At 41.1% G+C, this 22,441-nt stretch overlaps 2 protein-coding genes across 2 annotated transcripts in view; both read right to left on the reverse strand.

The window, feature by feature from the left end:
* Nucleotides 1-326, reverse strand: part of LOC145974292 (uncharacterized) — a 5,916-nt gene extending 5,590 nt beyond the window's left edge. Inside the window, exons 1-2 of the mRNA XM_083104089.1 lie at nt 226-326; nt 1-88 (exon numbers count right to left, since the gene is read on the reverse strand). The exon at nt 1-88 is cut by the window's left edge and continues 98 nt beyond it. Of these exons, the coding sequence (XP_082960215.1) occupies nt 1-88; nt 226-326 (189 nt within the window). The remainder of the gene's footprint in view (nt 89-225) is intronic.
* Nucleotides 315-22,441, reverse strand: part of LOC145974706 (uncharacterized) — a 138,482-nt gene continuing 116,355 nt past the window's right edge. The window contains exon 6 of the mRNA XM_083104713.1: nt 315-361. Coding sequence (XP_082960839.1) covers nt 348-361 — 14 coding nt within the window. The 3' untranslated portion in view covers nt 315-347. The remainder of the gene's footprint in view (nt 362-22,441) is intronic.

Here is a 22,441-nt window from a genome sequence, read left to right on the forward strand (position 1 = left end):
ATGGCATAGTGTACAATTTTGGTATGCGTACTTTGGCCCTTTCAATTTCAAATCCATCCTTTTTGATGCCTGTATCCATTTCAACCACCTGTAAAGTGTAATGAAAATTCATAAATATAAAAGTATATGATATGTACATATTATTTACTTTAAAAATATGAAAATATACATATATATATAATTAAATTACATATTTTATAAATAATAATTAAAACATTATCATACCTGTCATCTTCCTTTGGAAATCTAAAAAAGTGCCGTTTTTCTAGGTTGATGAAACCCATACATCCTGGTACTGCGCACCATTGTTTGGTTTTCTTGTCCATGTTTCCCTTAGGCCTTCCGGATCACCAAACAGCACCTGAAAAAGAAGCTAAGATCAAGGTGTAAAAATTTCCTAACAAGAGAATTGAAAACCTATATAAATAAATAGGTTAACTATCCTCTTCGGGAAAGCTTCTACACACAAATAATTCTTTCACTTCACCACTTCACCACTTCACCACTTCACCACTTCACCACTTCACCACTTCACCACTTCTCACTTAATTTGCACCTCTAATCACGTATTCTCACTTCACTCGCGTAATTCTTGCTGACAAATATTTATGCCGGCATTTAATACTGAGATCAGTGAGCATTTAAACTGTGATTTAAACACAGATGTGATTTTACCGCCAAGAAAGAGAAAGAGAGAGAGCGAAAATCAAAGGAGAGAGTGAGAGGAAAGTACAGATGGCAGTACTGGTATACTCGCTGACTTCGCGCATGCGCATTCCATTTTATGCTACACAAAATCGGGAGAGTTGCGCTACTGTATATACTGTGGTATAAGGCGGCGACCACTGCCCACGCGAAACATGCATTGTCTCTGGATTGTACATTAATCACCGCTCTTTTCATCATAATGTTCCGCGGTAATTTGATGTGACATCCCGCACGCATAGGATTATACTTATTTATATTTACAGTTAAATTTAGTATTCGCGACAAAGCCCACCCGCTGTCGCGTTCCTGAAATTCTTCCAGCGACGCTAGGGTGGGTTCGATAACGCGCCGTTCGTACCACTCGCGTAAATCGGATGTGCGAAAGAGTTCATAGTTTCTCGTATTGATACTTTTGTTGGCGCGTTTATCCCCAGCCACGAATTCACCGTTAAATATAGTGTTCACTTTCACACAATTATGTCTTTATACGTTCTTCACATGTTCTATCACAATGTCTTTGGCGTCATCGAGAAATTGGCGAGGTTCGATGTGATTATAGTTTATCACCGCACCAGTCGATACGCGACTCTCGAATGCCGTATCAATCTCGCGCCACACAAGTCCATTTTGACGCGCGCTACATCCGGCACCCGCGTGTATGAAACGTCCACGTACCGAATTTTTCAACCCTTCGAGGCGCGCGATCCGAGCAATCAGCGATTGTCGATTTTCGATCGATAATCGCGGTCGCTTGATGCGACTTTGCTCTTCCAACGACTCGATGTATTGGTCGCATCGTTGCTCCCACACAATGTAGTCTTCCAGCGAATCAATCAATGTGGATTGCTCTCGCAAATTTTGTTCCTCCATATTGTAACACACACTTGCGAAATGCGCCTCCTAATGATAGTTCTGGATGTACTTTAGCAAAAATACTGGCGGGGTGTGCCTCTTTATCACGATTTATATACTGTCTCGTGCATATCATCGAACATTATAGAATGATTTCATCTTAAAAAATTCCCCGGAATAGCGTCTGCAATTTAACCTTGAAAATTTTACGTTTTGTCACGTACATTTGAAAAAATCTAACGTGATTGCATCAGGAGCAGCCGTAAATCGGCGCTCGATTTTAGCACATCCAGCTAAATCTTTGTCTAGGGGTGATACACATTTTAACCTTGACGGTTATTTTTGTTCGCGTTTTGTCACGTACATTTGAAAAATCTGACGTGATTGCATCAGGAGCAGCCGTAAATCGGCGCTCGATTTTAGCGAATTCAGCTAAATCTTTGTTCCGATGCGCATTTTAACCTTGAAAACTTTACGTTTTGTCATGTACATTTGAAAATTCTAACGTGATTGCATCAGGAGCAGCCGTACATCGGCGCTCGATTTTAGCGAATTCAGCTAAATCTTTGTTCTGGGGATGATGTCATCGCAGCCGTACATCGGCGCGACAAAATTTTAGAGGAAATTAAAATGTCGTGTCAGCAATAATCCCCTCTACATTGCAATTTGCGATACTATTTGAATTGATATTAATTCTAATACGATCAGTATTGCATCAATCACGCGTGTGAAAGGTTCGCTGAAGAAATCAACATGAATTTTTACGTTCCGATTCGAAACGGTGAAACTCCACCGTGTAAGAAGCAAAAATGTAACACGTAAGTTTCGATCGTTTAAAAATTTTATTTATTAATTTTTTTTAAATATTGATCTAATTTATATATTTTTATAGCATTCAGCCTCGTCGTGCGACTCGCATACTTGGAAGAAGATACGCTCTAACCCCAACGTCGTACAAGTATTTGGACATTGGAATAAGCGTTGGAGCTGTATCGTACGTGGAACTGATTCTCGGCGATAATCGAGGCAATCAAATAGTGTTACCTTTTTCAATGTGGAATTTGTTGATGCAGAAGCAAGCAGACATTGAACAATTTCTACAATCGACTGCTCTCCTATTAAGGATTGGAGATTTATCGATCGAAATGTATCAATCGAAAATTGTAAAACTCACATTATGTGACAATTCTTTGTACATGAAACCACCGACATTATTACATTTATTTAATTTTGAAAATTGTATCGATCATATGCACAATTGGTTATGTGAGAATACGTATCTCGTGAATGAAAAATTTAAACAATTTGAAACTGTATTACAACGTAACAATATTACTACTGTATGCGATGCTGTAAAAACGATACGCAATAGTGATGTCTTTAACAGCGAATCATTAATCGATTGCGAATTATTAACATGCGCTGTAAATGATATTCTTTACGATACGTGCAATAAATAATTATTTTTATTCCGATGCGTGCAATAAATAATTATTTTTATTATTATTTATATCTGTGATTTTAATTCTTTCCTTCCATACGAATAAGAATAGTTATACTTTTCTCAACACGCTCCGCTAAAGATGTAGAGAAATGCTGAGATAGATGAGACGTGATGCTCTAGTTGAAATGAGACAAAAGATATTAAAAGATATATAATGAAGAGGAGCCTGCGACATTAGAATATTATTTCTTTCGTTAGTCTTTGCGTTTCGTTAGTCTTGTGTTACGTTAGTGCAATGGCTGAAGACGATGTTATTATCATCGATGATGATACGGATGATGATGATTATTGGATGGAAAGAGAGAGAGAAATGGATGAAATGGAGAGAGAGAGAGAGAGAGGAGAGAGAAATGGAGGAGGAATCATCCGATGGGAAACCTGATTTCCGTTTTCGGACTAGTGATGATGAAGAATTACTTCAATACGAGCAGGAACAACTTTCAAAGAAGAATCTGGAAACTTCAATCGTTCAGTTTATAAGACATCAAGAGCTCGGCTTGGAAAAACCTCGCACAAATTCGTTGAGGACATTTCTTCTAGCTCGAGAAATATGTGCGCGAGATTTTGCAAAATATCATGGATGTAAATGTTTCAATATAGAACCTAATCATTCTAAAGTAAATTGTATTGGAAATAAACTGCGTGAAAATCTCGAATTAATAGAAGATTTTGAAAAATTGGAAGAAGATGATCATGAGAATATACTACGGCGGAAATTGGAAACGTTGAAGGTAAAATATTTTTGTCGATGTGTAATAAATTTAAAACACTTAAAATTAATATGTTTGATTTTAGAGTTTACGTGATGATATGAATGATCGACGAGAGGATAAACAGATATGTGAATCCAAATCTGCATCAAAATATAAATTGTGTGTATTGTATAACGGTGAATGGAAAATGCCATGGAAAGTATTGTAAGTAACTTTCAATTTATAATACATCAAAAGTTCTAAAATAAATTATTAAAAAACTATTCAAATGTCTTTTTCTGTTCCAGGAGCGGCCCCCCTCAGCCCGGCACATCGACCCCTTAGCCTTCTAGGAGCGACCTCCCTTTTAGCCCGGCGCATCACCCCCCCCCCTATATATATCTTTTTTATATTTTAAATTTTTATTTTATTATTATTATTATATTTTTTAAATTTTATATCTATCTTTTATTATTATATATTACATATTAAGCGCACGCACACACACACACACACACACACACACACACACAATTGTATTACACACATTTTAAAATAAATTTTGATTGAAAAAAAGAATGTGATTATTTACTCGCCTCTCCTTGCGTTCCCATCCCTTGCGTCTCTCTTGTGCTAGTTGTAAGTATAGCGATATCGTTCTCTCTTGTACGCGTTGTTCTCGCGCTATTATCGTTCTCTCTTTCGTACGCGCTATCGTTCTCTCTCTTGCGCTAGTTGTAAGTATAGCGATATCGTTCTCTCTTTCGTGCGCGTTGTCTTGCGCTATGATTCTCTCTCGCACGCGTTGTTCTCGCGCTATTATCGTTCTAAGTCTCGCGATATTATAGTTCTCTCTCGCACGCGTTATTCTTGCAATATCGTTCTCTTTCGTACGCGTTGTTCGCGATATTATCGTTCTCTCTCATTCATATGCTCGTCGCTATCACTCACTCACTCACTTACCTTTATGTCGTCCTTCTCCCACCTATGCAGCATCTTACAATGCGTCGTCCTTGTCCCACGTTGACGCCATCCTTGATCACACGTTGATGTCATCCTTGTCACATATTGATGCCATCCTTGTCACACTGTCCTCTTCACACACACACTTAGCGCTATCCTTTTCCCACACGTAGCGCTATTCTTCTCACACCACCGTCTTCTTTCCGCGGATCCCCCTTCTCCTCGCGGACCCCCTCGTCCATCGGTCGCGCCGCGGATCCCCCCTACCCGCGCGGAACCCCTCATCCATCGCTCGCGCCGCGGATTCCCCCCCCTACCCGCGCGGACCCCCTCGTCCATCTCTCGCGCCGCGGATCCCCCTTCCCCGCACGTGACGTCACCCCCCGCACGTGATGCCCCCCCCGCGTGATGTCACCCCCCCGCCATGGTTCCCCCTCGCCCCTCACCCCCCCTCGGAGCCCCTGGGTTAGAACTCTCCTAGTATCACTACTATTATATTCTCACTAAAAGAAAATCAAAGTTATAAATGAAATTATTTTGAGATCAGAATGTGAAGAATATCTAAACGAATTAACACTTAAAGGTCACATAAACATAGTTAGAATTGTTTAAGAGAACTGTTTAACATTTTATGTGACTGCTGCGGAAGAAATTCGTAAAAGATTACCTATAAATAACATGTTTTTATCAAAGTTACAAGTTTTTCGACCATACGTAACTTTATTTGATAATAATAGAGAAACATCATTCAATGATGTTTCTTTTATAGCTAAAACTATTGGCGGTTTTGATGAAAATGGTTTAAAAAAAGAATGGATTGCTTTACCATTAGATTTTACAATGGAAGAAAAACAAAGCTTTTCTAAATTAAATTTCGATAGCATGTGGAAAAAAATTTTACAAAATCGACACAATAATTTTACTAAATATCCTAATTTAACAAATGTTATAAGTACTATAAGATCTCTTCCAAATTCAAATGCCGATCCAGAAAGAATGTTTTCTTTTTTAAATAATTTAAAAACGAAAAACCGTAACAAGTTTTCGTCAACTACTGTTAATGCTATTTGTGTATTTAAATCGGCATTAAAAACGAGAGGCGAAACAGCTATAAAAATGAAAATTGACAAAAAGCATTTATTTCTTATGTCAGCGGACAAATTATATGCTCCCGCTGCTAAGAAAAATAAAAGTATTTTAAGGATACATGCTGCAGATACTGACATAGCTGGCCCCTCATCTCAATAATAAATTTATTAAAGACATTACGCTTGTAAAAAACATCTTGTCTGTCTAACAGATACCATACTTGTAAGAAGCAAGAATATAAAATATATCTTGTCTGTATAACAGACACCATATTTGTAAAAGCAAGAATATAAAAAACACCTTGTGTGTGTGTGTGTCTGTCTGTATAACAGACACCCAGATACTTGAATAAACTAAAGTATAAAAAATATTTTGTCTGTCTAACAGACACCATACTTGTAAGAAGCAAGAATATAAAATATATCTTGTCTGTATAACAGACACCATATTTGTAAAAGCAAGAATATAAAAAACATCTTGTGTGTGTGTGTGTGTGTGTGTGTCTCTGTCTGTATAACAGACACCCAGATACTTGAATAAACTAAAGTATAAAAAATATTCTGTCTGTATAACAGACACCATACTTGTAAATGACAAAATAATGCAATGTGGTATAATAGGGCTCCAGGCGAAGGTCCACATAAAAAACCTAACGCGCCATTGGTGATACCTCATGGGTGGTGTGGAAAAGCGGCACTCATTATTTTTCTTAATTTCATATTTTAAATATATAAAAAAATTAATTATATTTAATATATTACAAAACGTGTGTGTATGTGTGAGCGTAAGCGTACGTGTGAGCTCGGCGCTTCGGCGAGCTTCGGATAGAAGAAGAGGACAGAATACAGTTTTCTGTCTCTTTCTTACCAAGCAGGCAACGAAAGCGACGGGCGACGCGGGATTATTTTTGTTACAAATATTACATATATATATTATAAATATATAATACGTTTATGTATGTACATATTTATATATATTTGTAACAAAAATATAAAACATAAAGAAAAGCTGTGAGAGAGAAACATATTGAGATATCGAAGAGCGAGCAGCGTTCCGCGTCGCGCGTCGCCCGTCGCTTTCGTTGCCTGCTTGGTAAGAAAGAGACAGAAAACTGTATTCTGTCCTCTTCTTCTCTCCGAAGCTCGCCGAAGCGCCGAGCTCACACGTACGCTTACGCTCACATCTCCGTTACCCTCTCCACTACGCGTGGCATGTTGCTTGCGGAGAAGATCTTGCATCCCTGCTCTACGGAGGGGCTTCACTTTCGGAAGATAAAACCTAACCCAACCCGTGTCTGAAGTATGGAATATACTTGGCTTCGCATAAAAAGTTGCAAACTTATATAAACCATATGAACCATGTAAAGCGAAATGTCATATATCAAGGTATTTCCTATATTTCAGACACAGGTTGGATTAGGTTATATCTTCCGAAAGTGGAGCCCCTCCGTAGGGGGGCGGAACATGCGATGTCTACGCTTATACTTTGCAAGATAAAGTTTACAAATACATACAAGCCAAATCTATTATTGTACGCTTCCACATAGGTTTGCAACTTTCCATACAAAACGAGATCCTCAATTATAATCGATATATATGCAAAGGTCAAAGAAATTGTGACCTTCAATACATTTATTCCTTTATAACTTTTAATACGAAAGGTCTTATTGTAGATGGTGTTCAAAAATTTTGTGAACCTTATAAAACTTCTTTTGTTTATAATTTTTTAATAAACAACGAGCGACGCCTAAAACCTTTTTGATGTTACTCAGGGCAGTGACCTTGACAATATATGTCAAGGTCAAGTCATTTGGGGCTAGCTGTGTAAAGGTAAATATTTACCAATAATAATAATAATATAAAAAAGTTGGGAACTTAAAGGAAAATGAAAGGGAGGAAAGAGAAAGAAAAAAAAAGAAATAGAAATAGAGGTTAGAGTTAAATATATATAAGGAAAGGTCGAAACGAGATATAAAGATGGAAAATTATACAAATTCTCGTTGAATAAATCAGAAAGAGCAACTAAAGGGGAAATAAGAATTAAGGAGTAATCGCGGATTCCTATTCAGAAACCCAGAACGAAATAAGAAGAATATTCGCGGATCCTATTCAGAAACCCAGAACGAAATGAGAGGAGTATTCGCAGATTCCTATTCAGAAATCCAGAACGAAATGAGAGGAGTATTCGCGGATTTCTATTCAGAAACCCAGAACGAAATGAGAGGAGTATTCGCGGATTCCTATTCAGAAACCCAGGGCAAATAAAGAAGTGAGAAAAGTGCAAAAATAAATAATAGAAGGAGTAAGATTAGAACAGGGAAATGTAATAATTAATAGTAAAAATAAATAAATTGTAAAGGGTAAAGTGATTTGTGTTGAGAGGAAAAATAAAAAGAAATAAAATATTTATCGGGAGTAAATACATAAATAGAAAGAGGAAACGTTTCAATTTAAATGGTGAGATAATAAGATATGTGAAAGGGAAAAAGGTAAAAAAGAAATTACTTAATTTTACACTCTACTCGTTGGCATTACAAGAATAAATGTGGTGATAAAATTGTAATGACTGTGGTCGGAACTTCGCAATTATAACATGAGAAGCTGACTAATGGATATATCCACCAGAAGATTTTCAATAAATATCCACTTACACACGATGCATAATTAAATCTTAACAAAATCATTTTCACTGAGATATAAGACGGATTAATAATTCAATTTCATAACGCAAGAAAAGATCCCCGAGGCTATATAATTTGAATCAAATTAAAATTCTCAAAAATGTAATATGATCGAATCTCGACTGTGATTAAAGGAATGAATGAATAAATTGTGTAAGGAACTGTGAACTGATCTGTCAACTGCACTGCCGGTCGCGCCTTGCGCTTGCATTTTTTTTAAAGTTATTGCTCCTCCTCTTTACTGGATGGTGGGAATCTTTTTGAACAAATGAAATAATTTCAATTACTCCCTTCTTAAGGACAAGGAAGCTGATTTTTGGGAGGAGAGGCGTTTCTTAAGATTTTAATTGGTTAAGCCCTTTGGCTCGTGACTTAGCTCCATCCAGTAGAGAGTGGGAGTAAGTTGATTAATTTATCGTTCTTGACAATTGAACGATTCGGAGAACGCTTGAGGGTGGCCTGTCGAACGAGCGCACATGCACTATCAATTTCAAGAATATTGCCGTATGTTTAGATTTTGACAATCTTCCCGAGAACCAGATATTTGTTTTAAAAATTCTTTAGATAAAGAGACTTCGAACATAAAGCCGTACCAATAGATACGGGGCGGTTGAAATCTCTTATAACAACTTTTCGTCTCATAATTCACGAATTTATTTAGAGTTTTATTAACGCTATCTCAACTGGCCATTCTCAGTATTAGATTTGTTAGGTTGAAATGGTTATATACGCGGGTTAGGTTGCGTTCTTCTATGTGTTACGTCCGGCGGACTCCACGATTCTTTTCTTTCCTTGAAATTATACGATAAACATTGGTAGGGCCAATTCTTACTCGTAGATATCTGAGACAGAGAATAATAAATGGAATCTGACATTAAGCGAATGACCAGTCGCTGTCAACTCAAATTTTTTACTATAAAATCAAATAGTCGTATATGTTTATAGTTGGTACGTCCGGAAATGTAAAACCACTTGCGCTCAAACGATCCTTATCAAGTACCACGTCAACAATAGGCATATGATACTCTGTCTCTTAGAATAAGAAACAATAAATAAAAGTAATACTAAGGGTGACCAGTAGTTATAACTTAAGATTTCTGAAACAAAAATTGTAATTACAGCTATCACGTAAAAATCCAAGTGCTTCGCATGTTTATAATGCTCCATATGAAATCCTTCTACTTGACAATCCAAACAAAAGCATACTGCATCTCGGAAAAATTATCAAAAAGAAAATTAAACAATCTTTGAGACGATACATATGTTTGACAGGTCACCTGACTCATGAGCAAATTCTCATGAACAGTAAATTAGTCATCCTACTCCCATTCTACTAGATAAAGCTAAGTCTCGAGCCAAAGGGCTCAACCAATTAAAAATCTCAAGAAACCCCACTCCTTCCAAAAATCTCTTTGTCCCTACGAAGGGAGTAATTGAAATTGTCTCATTTGTTCAAAAAGATCCCTACTATCCAATAAGGAGGAGGAGCAATGATTTTAAAATACGCGAGCACAAGTTGCAGGGGGGGGGATTCATTCATTCATTCATTAGCACTCTTTTTCTTAGTCACAGTCGAGATTCAGTTATAGTTAAATATAGAATTTTGAGAATTCAGTCTTAATCTGATTCAAATTATATAGCCTCGGGGATCCTTTTTTGTGTCACGCAATTGAATTATTAACCTGCTTTATGTCTTAGCGAAAATGTCTTATTAAGATTTAATTTGCATTATGTGTAAGTGGATATTTATTAAAAATCTTCTGGTGGACATCTCCATTAGCCAGCTCTTCATGCTATAATGGCGAAGATCCGACTTCAGCCATTGCAATTTTATCAAAGCATTCATTCTTGTGATGTCAACGAGTAGTGAGTAAAATTCAGTAATTTTTATTTTTTCTCTTTCACATATCTTATTATCTCACCATTTAAATTGAAACATTTCATCTTTTATTTATTAACTACTTGCTTTTCTCTCTGAAAGATGGCTCTCGATTAACTCCTTGATTCTTATTTCCCTTTAATTGTTCTTTCTGATTTATTCAGCGCGAATTTGTATAGTTTTCTAACTTTATACCTCGTTTCATCCTTTCCTTATATATATTTAACTCTCCATTTTTATTTTTCCAATTCACTTTTCTTTAATTTCTCATCTCCTTTGTATTATTATTATTATCATTATTATTATTATTATTATTATTATTATTATTATTTTCTTTACATTATTTTTCTTTATATTATCATTACTTTTTGAAGAAACCGTTAAAGTAGATGAATGATTTTCGAGCTCATACTTGGCGAATCTCTTATCTTAATTTTATTATTGTATTTTAATTTAGACCTGTGTTTCAGCGAATTTAGAAAATTTTAATTCTAATTATAACACATATGCGCAAGCGACGAATTCTATACTTCCTTTCTATACTTCCTTTAATGAGTAAGCGTTATTCATATTCTTATTACGCATTCGGTTTTTATTTTTGTTTTATTTCTTATATTATATTAATTATATATATATATATATATATATATATATATATACAGGGTGAGTCAAAAGTATGTTTTAAAAATTTGTGAGCGTGTTCCTGGATAAAAAGGAAGAACAAATGTTCATATGAATATATGGTCGCAAATGCTTTATTGTCGAGATAATGGACATAAATCAGCAGTATCAAATAATGCTTTATTTGAACGTTTACAATTTTGTTATTGTTGTTTATAAGTCAGAAATCATCTCAATCGACATTATCCTGAGCGATGGATTGGACGTGGTGGTCCAGTGTCATGGCCACCGAGATCACCGGACCTGACCCCACTGGACTTTTATCTGTGGGGTTATTTGAAGAACGTCGTCTATCAAACACCAGTTAACAATGAAGAGGATCTATGGGCACGTGTGCAGGATGCTTGCAGGATGGTCCGTAGAAATCCTGGTGTTTTCGAACGACTGCGCCAGTCATGCGGACGTCGTGCTCAAGCATGTGTTGAAAATGATGGAGGACATGTAGAACATCTCTTATAAACAACAATAACAAAATTGTAAACGTTCAAATAAAGCATTATTTGATACTGCTGATTTATGTCCATTATCTCGACAACAAAGCATTTGCGACCATATGTTCACATGAACATTTGTTCTCCCTTTTTATCCAGGAACACACTCACAAATTTTTAAAACATACTTTTGACTCACCCTGTATATATATATTGTAATAACCAGTCAAAACTTGATTCTTAACGTAAATTCCTCCCTGTATATTCTGACTGATGACCTCCGAACGGTTGTAACACCCGCGAGAATATATACATACACACAGATACTCACACACACCTAGTTATAAGCGCTAACATGTATTTTTCATTTTCTTTATCTTTTAAAATATTTTTTCTTTCTTTATCTTTTTAAATATTATATTGTAAATAAATATTTAAATAAATATTGTATTTTTAATTTAATATATAATTTAATTATTTAACCCGTTCCCTAAATCCTGAGATCGCACTAAGTCCCATCTCGCGTAACAAGGATTAAATTTTTTTACCGAAAAGGGACTACCGAGCGAATAGGCTTAAAAACACAGCGTTAAAGAGACCTTCGGTCGATGACCTGTGTCAGGCCCTTCACATTCGTTCGACCCGATCCATACACACGCCCGAATGAAATGTGTCACGGGGTAAGTAAGTTACGTTCTTCCATACGGCCCATCCATTCCAGGGCCTAGACGTAACATATGCGCTATCATTATTTTAAGAAGGATCGTTTTGCGTTTCAAATGCAAGCCAATCCTTGGTCTCTTTCTTCCACGATATCATTTCGAAGAAAGAAAAGAATCGTGAAGTCCACCGGACGTAACAGAATTATATATATATTATATAATATATTTCAAATTTCGAGGAATGAATTGGCCCCTCCATCGCCCATTCTCGTGAGGACGCAACCACAATATATATATTTCTTTTGTCTCTCCGATTTTAGATTGTAAACGAGACATTTACAATGAGGCGTTCTTTTTTAACGTGATATTCATTGGAATATCACAGTAAATTTCCTTGATATAATGATAAATTTTTATCATTTTAGAAAAAGCAATAGTTTATTTTCTACTATAATTTTAAGGAAATGTTGCCTCATATATTCCACGTCAATGGAATATTTCTCATTACAAGGATTTCCTCCTAAGGCTATAATTGTAGCGAAAGTTGCATAATTATTTTACCATATTATATGATACAATAGATAATGTTTTAACAACATAAATGTCTTATATTTTATAATAACCAGAGAGCACATGTAAATCGCATCTGATGTGAAAACAACCAGTTCACGAATAGATATTCTGTGGCATAAAATATCTTTCTTTAATAATCAGAACGCACATACAAACCGCTTCTGGGAGAAGATATTTTTAAAAGCAACCAGCACACGGATATATCGTCTCTGGTATAAAATATCTTCTTTTAAGAATTAGAACGCACATACAAACCGCATTTGGTATGAAATATTTCTAAAAACAACTAGCCCATGAATAAATCGCTTCTGGATTTTTTTTGAATAATGAGCACACGAATTAAATCGCCTTTGGGTTTTTTTAAACCAGTACATGAATTAGATCGCCTCTGGATTTTTTTTGAATAATCAGCTCACGAATAGATCGCCTCTAAAATGAATATTTTAATAACGAGAACGCACATGCAAACTGCATCTGATAAAATATATAATCTGTACGTGTGTGTGTGTGTGTGTGTGTGTGTGTGTGTGTGTATATATTGTGACGTGACATCATTGAGTCCGTCACAAGGATCGCGAGATATCCGACCGTGGATGATTTGGGGCCCTCGTTCTCCCTCGATTTAGGGAGAGAGCGGCTGCGGGGGGCGAAATTAGACTCGTCTCCACTGCGATTTTCAATAATTTTAGCAGTTAGGTAATGAGCGCGACGAGAGCGGGTGATGAGATCTCATCTGGTGGCTGAGCACGAAGAGGAACGTCCAAGGAAAAGAAGAGATGGAAGCGGGACGAGCGGAGACACCGAATAACCGGGGCATGCCGAGCTAAGTATTATTACCAATTTTTAGCGAGGAAATCACCTCAAGACTATCGCTGCCGCCCTTTTTAAAATTTATATTCTCAGCAGGTGCGAGGAGCAATTCCGGGGAAGACCACTTCAGGAAACCAAAACAACGTATTGGGACTCCGAGTTGGAGCCGCTTTGGCCAATATCAGCGCTACAAGAAGATCAGAGAAATAACGGCGAGTGGTTTGCCGCAAAAAATCCCTCGCGCCCGGCGGAAAAGAAAAGATCATCAAAAATTTACAAGATGACGGGGGCGCGACAGCCACAAATACGGTCCTGAAGGCCGCAGGATTAATTGGGCCACGCGACAATCCTGAGGTACGCGGAAGCAAAGCTGCCAGATCTCCGCCGTAAGCAACATGCAACACGTCATGGAGGAGGTAACGAGGATGTGAATGTAAGTGTACGTGTGAGCTCGGCATTTCGGCTAGCTTCGGATAATAGAAGAGGACAGAATAGTGTTTTCTGTCTTCTTCCTACCTAACGAAAGCGACGGCCGACGCGCGACGCTACACGCTGCTCGCTCCTCGATATCTCGAAATGCGCTCAATGTTTCTCTCTTACAGCTTTTTTATCGTATAATATGTTTATAATATGTATGTGTGTGTATATACAGGGTGTCCCATTTTAAATAACGACCTCAAATATCTCCCGAATAATACGTTTTACAGAAAAATGTTTCAGACAAAAGTTGTATGGTTTCGAGGGGGCCATAAGATGGTAACTGCCTATTTTTTATTGCATATTCTTGTAGCTCATCTCGAGAGCTTTCCAAAACACTATAATTAAGTTAGTTTTCATTAAGTACTTTCTGAGTTATGAGGCTTGAAGTCATTTCTTAATTTTACATAAACCGTAAAATACCTTGTAAAAAATTCATTTTTTGATTATCTTACCTTAATACTTTTATGTACGAAATAATGAGAGGAATCAATAGGTGTAAAGAAAACACAGTTATTTTTAAGAAAAAATATGTAATTGTTAATTGCAAATTACATACTTTTTCTTCGAAACAACTATGTATTTTCTAATTAAGTAGGTAGTTTCATTAAAAAAATTGAAGGTGACCTTCACGTAATCTTCAAGTAACTATTCAAGGTCAAATTAATGACACCATCTTATGTCTCTTTTGAAACCATACAACTTTTGTCTGAAAAATTTTTGATGAAAATGCTTCGTTGAAGAATTATTGAAGTGCGTTTTTAAAATGGGACACCCTATATATATATATATATATATATATATATATATATATATATACACACATATATATATGTATATATATATATATATATATATGTATGTATGTATGTATGTACATAATTTGATTAAATATAATTTAATATAAAAAATAATATGCCATATATATGCCATATATATATATATATATATATATATATATATATATATATATGGCATATTATTTTTTATATTAAATTATATTTAATCAAATTATATACATACATACATACATACATACATACATACATATATATATATATATATATATATATATATATATATATATATACATATATATATATATATATACATATATATATATATATATATACATATATATATATATATATATGTATATATATGTATATGTATATTGCGCGAAATAGCTCGTTGTGAGGGAGCTTGGAGAACGCGGGAGCGAGTGAGTCGAGAGGAATCGAAGAGGAGACAAAAAATAGTCAGCTGAGTCGCACTTAATTTTATAGGACGTCACACTTTAATCGAATAATAATTATTTACAAAAAAAAATTGAATAATAACGTCTTTTGTTCATGTGATTTGCGTATCGCGATACCGCAATATAAATCAGCGAGCACCTGATAAAAATCCGCGAGCAACGGAACTGAATATTCGAAAAATCGCGAGCAACGAGATTACGTGTTTTTTAGCCGTGGTACTTTTGAAAAGTGAGAGCTCGATTTTTGAGGCTGCGTTTATATAGGCTTTGTCCTTCGAGAACGATCTGGATTCTTCATGACAATAACGTATTTCCGATTATACTTTTTATTGTCATGATTTGCCGTTTTGATCATTCTCAGAGGACAAAATTGTTATCGCGGGCTCTTTTAGGCAATTCGCGGTGGCTGCCCATGATTGGGCGCCAGTGGCGTATCGGTGTGATGCGATAGGCGCGAGGTGACGGCAAGTATAGAGCTCGCGATTTGCCGGCGGTGCTTGCCTTCTATACGTCACTGACGCGCCAAAATATAATTGCGGCTAATCGTAACTTTTTGCTTCGGCTTAATTCTTAACATTCCGCCCGCCTCGTCAACTGCTGTTGGCGAAATTTTGTGTGTGTGTGTGTGTGTGTGGGTGTAGAGTGAGTTAATTAAGAACCATTGATGAAGAGCAAGAAGTTGCTACCGGTGTTTGTGTGCAACCGTTTAACTGGAAGCAGCGAGCGCGAAAGCGGCAGGATAGACCGGCGCGGGGCGGATTTCGGATTCGCACAGAAAGGTAAACAACAGCTGAGTTATTCTATTTATAGCGCGTTCACCTATATTTTCGATATGCTTATATTGCTGTGTATACTGAACACTCGCCTTTAAGAATAAAGATTAATTCGTTGCGGCAATAAGTGAAGTGCTAGAATTGACGCGACAAATTTTATAATGACGATAACGCGATTACGATTAACGTGAATTAGGCTATGACTCTAAAGTAGGCATGCCTCAAATTAAAACCAAAGAGAAAGGAAAAAAGGAAGCCTTTTCGAAATAGGGAAAACAAATTATCAATCGGCGCGATAATCGACCCTTCCCCCTATCGTTTTTTTTTTTTAACAGAGACGCCCGATTACGCTAAAGAACGCTTCTCATCGCTGTCCATGTTGCAGCTCGGTAGCAGAACAAGCTTGACAACTGGACGCTTGAGTTCGGAGGACGCTGTGCGGACTGTGACGACGCGGACGAGGCCGTCTTCTCCTGGGTGGATTTCGACGATCCGGGCGAGAGGCCAGCGTGTAGGCGGCGTGATCTCATTTCGGATGAGACAAAGGCGGCCCGGCTGGATATTGTCTGTAGAGGCCTTCCACTTTGGTCGTGGCAAGAGGGAGTGGATATACTCCTGCGACCATCTCTCCCAGAAATGATCGCGCACCCTCTGGAGCATCTGCCACCTCGTGAGACGGCTGCTGGGCACCTCGGAGAGACTGGCTTCGGGCACGGCATTAAGAGCAGTCCCGATAAGGAAGTGGCTCGGGGTTAACGCCGTATGGTCGTCCGGGTCGTCCGACAAGGCCTGGAGTGGCCTTGAATTTAAGCACGCTTCCACTTGGGCAAGCAGTGTGCTTAGTTCCTCGTACGTTAACGAGGTCTCGCCCAGTACTCGGCGAAGATGGTGCTTCACGGATTTCACGGCAGCCTCCCAGAGACCACCGAAGTGCGGAGCGGAAGGAGGGTTGAAGCGCCAAATAATCCGCTCATTGGCTAGCTTGTCGGCAACACGTCGCAGCTCTGGGTTCCCAGCGGAGAAGAACCCTCGCAGTTGTTTGTCCGCTTCCACAAAGTTGGTGCCGCAATCGCTGGTGATGCTGTGACAAAGACCTCGGCGTGCAGTAAAACGCCGCAAAGCAGCGAGAAAGGCATCAGCGAAGTAATTCGAGACCGCTTCCATATGGACGGCCCTCGTGCTCATGCAGATGAAGATGGCGAGGAAGCCCTTGTATGCGCGATGGCCGCGCCCTTTCGACGTCCTTAGCATGAGAGGTCTGGCGTAGTCGACACCAGCGTGGATGAAAGGCATAGCGGGAGTCACTCGGCGCGAAGGCAAGTCGCCCATCAGCTGCTGTGGGGTTGCCGCCCGCCATCGCACACAGGTGGTGCAACGATGCAACACGGCTTTGACCATGGCTCGACCGCGCGGCACCCAATAAAGCTGTCGAACGGCGCTGAGGGTCAACTGCACTCCGCCATGCAGGGTCTTTCGGTGGATCGCCTCGATGATGAGCTTCGTCAAGTGTGAGCTGCTCGGTAAGATCACAGGGTGCTTCGCGTCGTAGGCCAGCAGAGAATGTCTCAGTCGCCCGCCGACCCTGAGGATGCCGTGTGTATCTATAAAAGGAGTAAGTTTCAAAAGAGAGCTTCCTTTTGCGACAGTTTTACCCTTGGTTAAAGACTTTAACTCTTGACTCCAATGCTTAGCTTGGACCACACGGACCAGAGCCAGGCGAGCTTCGTCTAACTCGTCGGCGGAGAGAGTTTCTGCCAGACGTAAGGTAGCTGCCGGGGCATGTGGTGCCCTGCCTCGACGTTGCCAACGGAAACACCAAGCGATGACCCGGATCAGACGAGTAAAGGAGGAGAATCGGGTGATCTCCTCAGGCTCCATGGATAGCGGTTTGACGATGGCCGCTTGATTACTAGTCCGCATATCCGGCAGCTCGTCATTTCCCAGGGAGATGACTCCCTTGGACCGCGGTGGAGTCCCGGCGAGCAACCAGGAAGGGCCTTGCCACTAGAGCGGATGAGCGACCAATTCGCTCGGAGAAATACCCCGCGAGGCACAGTCAGCGGGATTGTCGATGCCGGGAAGGTGATGCCAAGTAGCTCCTGGCAGTGTCGTCTGGATCTCGGAGACTCGGTTGGTCACGTACGTCTTCCACCGAGAAGGATGTCCTTGGATCCACTGAAGGGCGACGGTGGAGTCTGTCCAGAGGTGCACTGGCGTTTCTCTTGCGATCATCGGGCGAACATGGTCCAGGCGGACTAGTAACGTGGCGGCACATAACTCCAATCGAGGTAGAGTTACCTGTTTAATGGGTGCCACTTTAGTTTTTGCTGCGATTAAGCTCACCTGATTCTCCTTGGTTCCAGTGGTCGTCAGCAAGTAAACCACCGCCGCATACGCCCGCTCTGAAGCATCAGCGAATCCGTGCCATTCGACGGAAACGCTCAGAGGTCCGGTGGGAACGTAACGTGGCACGCGAATTTCCGACAACTGCGGAAGGTCTCTTCGGAAGTCTTCCCAGAGTTGGGAATTGCGTCCGTCCAGCGGAGTATCCCAGTCGACGCCCATAAGCCAGGTGGACTGGAAAAGAATTTTGGCACGCACCACTACAGAAGCCAACCATCCTAGAGGGTCGAAAAGGCGAGCAGTCAGCGATAGAACGGCCCGTTTCGTGATGGTTTGAATCTCGACCACGGGAATGGCGTAAGAGAACGCGTCGATGCTTGGATGCCATTGGAGTCCCAGTGTGGCATGGCTCTCATGTGGTTGCCAAGAGCGCAGGTCGCGCTGCAGCTGGTGTTCCGCCGGAACGCCTTCCAGAATCTCGACGTGATTCGAGGACCACTTGCGCAGGGGGAAGCCGCCCGCCCTGCACAACTCCGTTAACTGCCGTCGCAGCTCCTGAGCATCTTCGAGAGAGGAGGCCCCGGTGAGGATGTCGTCCATGTACGTGTCTTGACGCAAGGAGACTGAACCTGCTGGATATTGAATCCCCTCGTGAGCTGCTGCAGCGATCTCATGGCGAGGAAAGGAACACAGGCTAATCCGTAAGTGACGGTGTTGAGCTCGTAATCTTTGACCTCTTCCATTTTGCTCTTACGCCAGACTATTTTTTGCAGGTGCCGATCCTCAGGACTCACTAGGATCTGGCGGTACATCTTCTCTATGTCAGTTGCTAAGACATAGAGGTGACGACGCCAGCGTAAGAGGTCGTCCCCCAGAACCGGTAATAAGTTCGGGCCAACCAATAGGTGGTGGTTGAGGCTGTCTCCCTGAGCATTGGCAGCGGAGCCGTTAAAGACGACTCGCAGCTTTGACGTAGCGCTGGCTTCGCGCAATACGCCATGATGAGGTAGGAAGCAGTATCGGTCTCCGTTCTCGGTTGCCCTGGGAGTCGCTGTCATGTTCCCGAGCTCTTCGTACTGCGCCATGAAGTCGCCGTACAGCTGTTGGATACGTCTATCGCGATCTAAGCGGCGCTCCATATTGAAAAGGAGACGCATAGCTGTGCGTCTCGTCCCAGTGAAGTCTGGAAGCGGCGTGATCACCGGAAGGCGCACCACATAGCGACCGTCGGCGTTTCTCCTGTGGGTGAAAGCGAAGTGGTTTTCACAGCGTTGCTCGTCGGCGGACAGTGGAGCACTGGCAGGCTCTATTTCCTCCTGCCGCCAAAACTGTTGCACCAGGCCAGAGAGTTGCTCGTCCTCCTGGCACACGTGAGTATGAGAGCGCGTCGGGTTTTCGAATTGTGTTCCGACGGTCCCCGATAAGATCCAACCCCATGTTGTTTTTTGAGCTACAGGGTCCTGAGGTCCGCCTCGACGTAGGCCAGGGAGGAGGATGGAGGCGTAAACGTCAGCGCCGAGTAACAAGTCCACCGGGTCGGTGGACAGGAAGTCAGGGTCGGCTAGCTTCAGACCGACGAGGTGGCTCCAAGGTAGTTTGGCAGCCCGATTGCAGCCGTCGTAGATGGTGAGCTGGGGGAAGATCAGGGCCGACACTGCCATCGGTGATCTTCCCTCCCTCGAAGACACCTCCAAGTTTATTAGACCGCGCGCGACGCCTGTCATCTTACCACCGACGCCGTAGACGGAGATAGAAGTATTTTTCCTTGGCAGTCTTAGTCGCTGTGCCAATGACTCGGAAACCAGAGACGATTCCGAACCCTGGTCTATTAAAGCGTGCGCGGTGTGAAAATTCCCGTGCCTATCAGTGACGCAAACGCGAGCGGTAACGAGAAGCACGGCCGTCTGTGATCTGACTGGGTGATGCGACACGTGCGTGGTCTTCACGGTGTCCACCTCGCGACACGCCTCGTGCAGGGAAGTGTGATGCCGGGAATTGCACACTGAGCACGACTTCTTTGATGTGCAGTCGCTGAGCCGGTGCCTCCCGAGGCAGTTGAGACAAAGTCCATTAGTCTCAACATGCTGTTTCCTTTCCGCAGCGCTCTTGGATTTGTAAGTGTCGCACAGCATGATGAAATGGTCCCGTTGACACATTGAGCAACGGCCTGGTTTGCCGTCTTGTCCTCGAGCATGCAACGCGCGCGTTTGTTTAGCGGACGCACTCGTGCGGGGCTTGACCGGATTCGGATCAGCTTTGATCGGCTGTAGCGATTCGAGAGTACGGAGCCGGCGATCCAAAAATTGCTGGAGCTCGTCATACGTCGGCGGCTCCATTTTTTCCCCCAGCGAGGTCTCCCATTCGCGTCGCGACCGCGGGTCTAAAAGTTCGACCACCAAGTGAACAAAGAGATCTTCACCTTTAATAATCGGCCGCCCGATGCTTTCGAGGGAGCCGACGGTGCTCTTCACGCCGTGATAAAGATTACGTAAGTCAGCTACAGATTCACCCTTTAACTTTTGGAGAGACGTGAACTGCACGATGTAGCTCCGCACGAGGAGGCGCTTGTTCTCGTAGTGATCGACGAGGCTCTGCCATGCACGTTCGAAATTTTCATCCGTAGTGGGCAGGCTGCGTACTAACGATTCAGCCTCTCCTTTCAGGCACGACTTCAGGTAGTGAAGCTTCTCCACTTTGGTTGTGGAGCCGTCCTTCCCGATAAGCGATTGGAATAGGTCGCGAAATGAGGGCCAATCCTCGTACCTTCCGGAGAAGGTCGGCAACTGGATACGAGGTAGAGTCGTCCTGGGAGCGGAACTCGGCGTTCCCATAGTCGCCGATGCAGTTTCGACCTCCTTGGCTTTGGAAGAGTGCTTCCAGTCCAGAAGCGATGCCTCTTGATTAAGGTAAGCTTCTTCGGCCAAAGCAGGTACGTCTAGTTTATAGTAATCGTGCCCAGCAAGCACTTCCCGGTGGACGAACAGCCTGTCGTCTTGGGCATCGAATTTAGCCCAGTTCGTCTCCAGGCTCTGCAAACGAGATTCCACAGCTCCCAGAGTGATCTTAGCAGAACCTAGCTTCCGCAGGTTCTCCACCGTGCGGGAGATTTTTCGGTATAGTTCTACCTGCGCGTCGGCCAGCACTTCCACTTCACGGCTCATTTCTTAACTCCTTTCTAGGTGGTCACACTCCGGAGCACAGAAGAAGCACACCACTACCCTCGAGGTCACTGTCGACACTCCCCACAGAACTGCACCGGTTTCAAGGACTCAAATCCGGCTCGAAGGACCAACTTAATGCGCGAAATAGCTCGTTGTGATGGAGCTTGGAGAACGCGGGAGCGAGTGAGTCGAGAGGAATCGAAGAGGAAACAAAGAATAGTCAGCTGAGTCGCACTTAATTTTATAGGACGTCACACTTTAATCGAATAATAATTATTTACAAAAAAAAATTGAATAATAACGTTTTTTGTTCATGCGATTTGCGTATCGCGATACCGCAATATAAATCAGCGAGCACCTGATAAAAATCTGCGAGCAACGGAACTGAATATTCGAAAAATCGCGAGCAACGAGATTACGTGTTTTTTAGCCGTGGTACTTTTGAAAAGTAAGAGCTCGATTTTTGAGGCTGCGTTTATATAGACTTTGTCCTTCGAGAACGATCTGGATTCTTCATGACAATAACGTATTTCCGATTATACTTTTTATTGTCATGATTTGCCGTTTTGATCATTCTCAGAGGACAAAATTGTTATCGCGGGCTCTTTTAGGCAATTCGCGGTGGCTGCCCATGATTGGGCGCCAGTGGCGTATCGGTGTGATGCGATAGGCGCGAGGTGACGGCAAGTATAGAGCTCGCGATTTGCCGGCGGTGCTTGCCTTCTATACGTCACTGACGCGCCAAAATATAATTGCGGCTAATCGTAACTTTTTGCTTCGGCTTAATTCTTAACATATATATATATATATATATATATATATATATATATACACGTCTAACTTATACGCTTTACTCTCATTTAATTACTTTATTTGAAGTACAAAAGAGTATAACAAAAGAGACG

This window comes from Camponotus vicinus, unplaced genomic scaffold (assembly GCF_025532165.1).
Source record: "Camponotus vicinus isolate PSW18456_S1 unplaced genomic scaffold, iyCamVici1.0 SCAF_7, whole genome shotgun sequence".
In the NCBI taxonomy this organism is placed as follows: Eukaryota; Metazoa; Arthropoda; class Insecta; order Hymenoptera; family Formicidae; genus Camponotus; species Camponotus vicinus.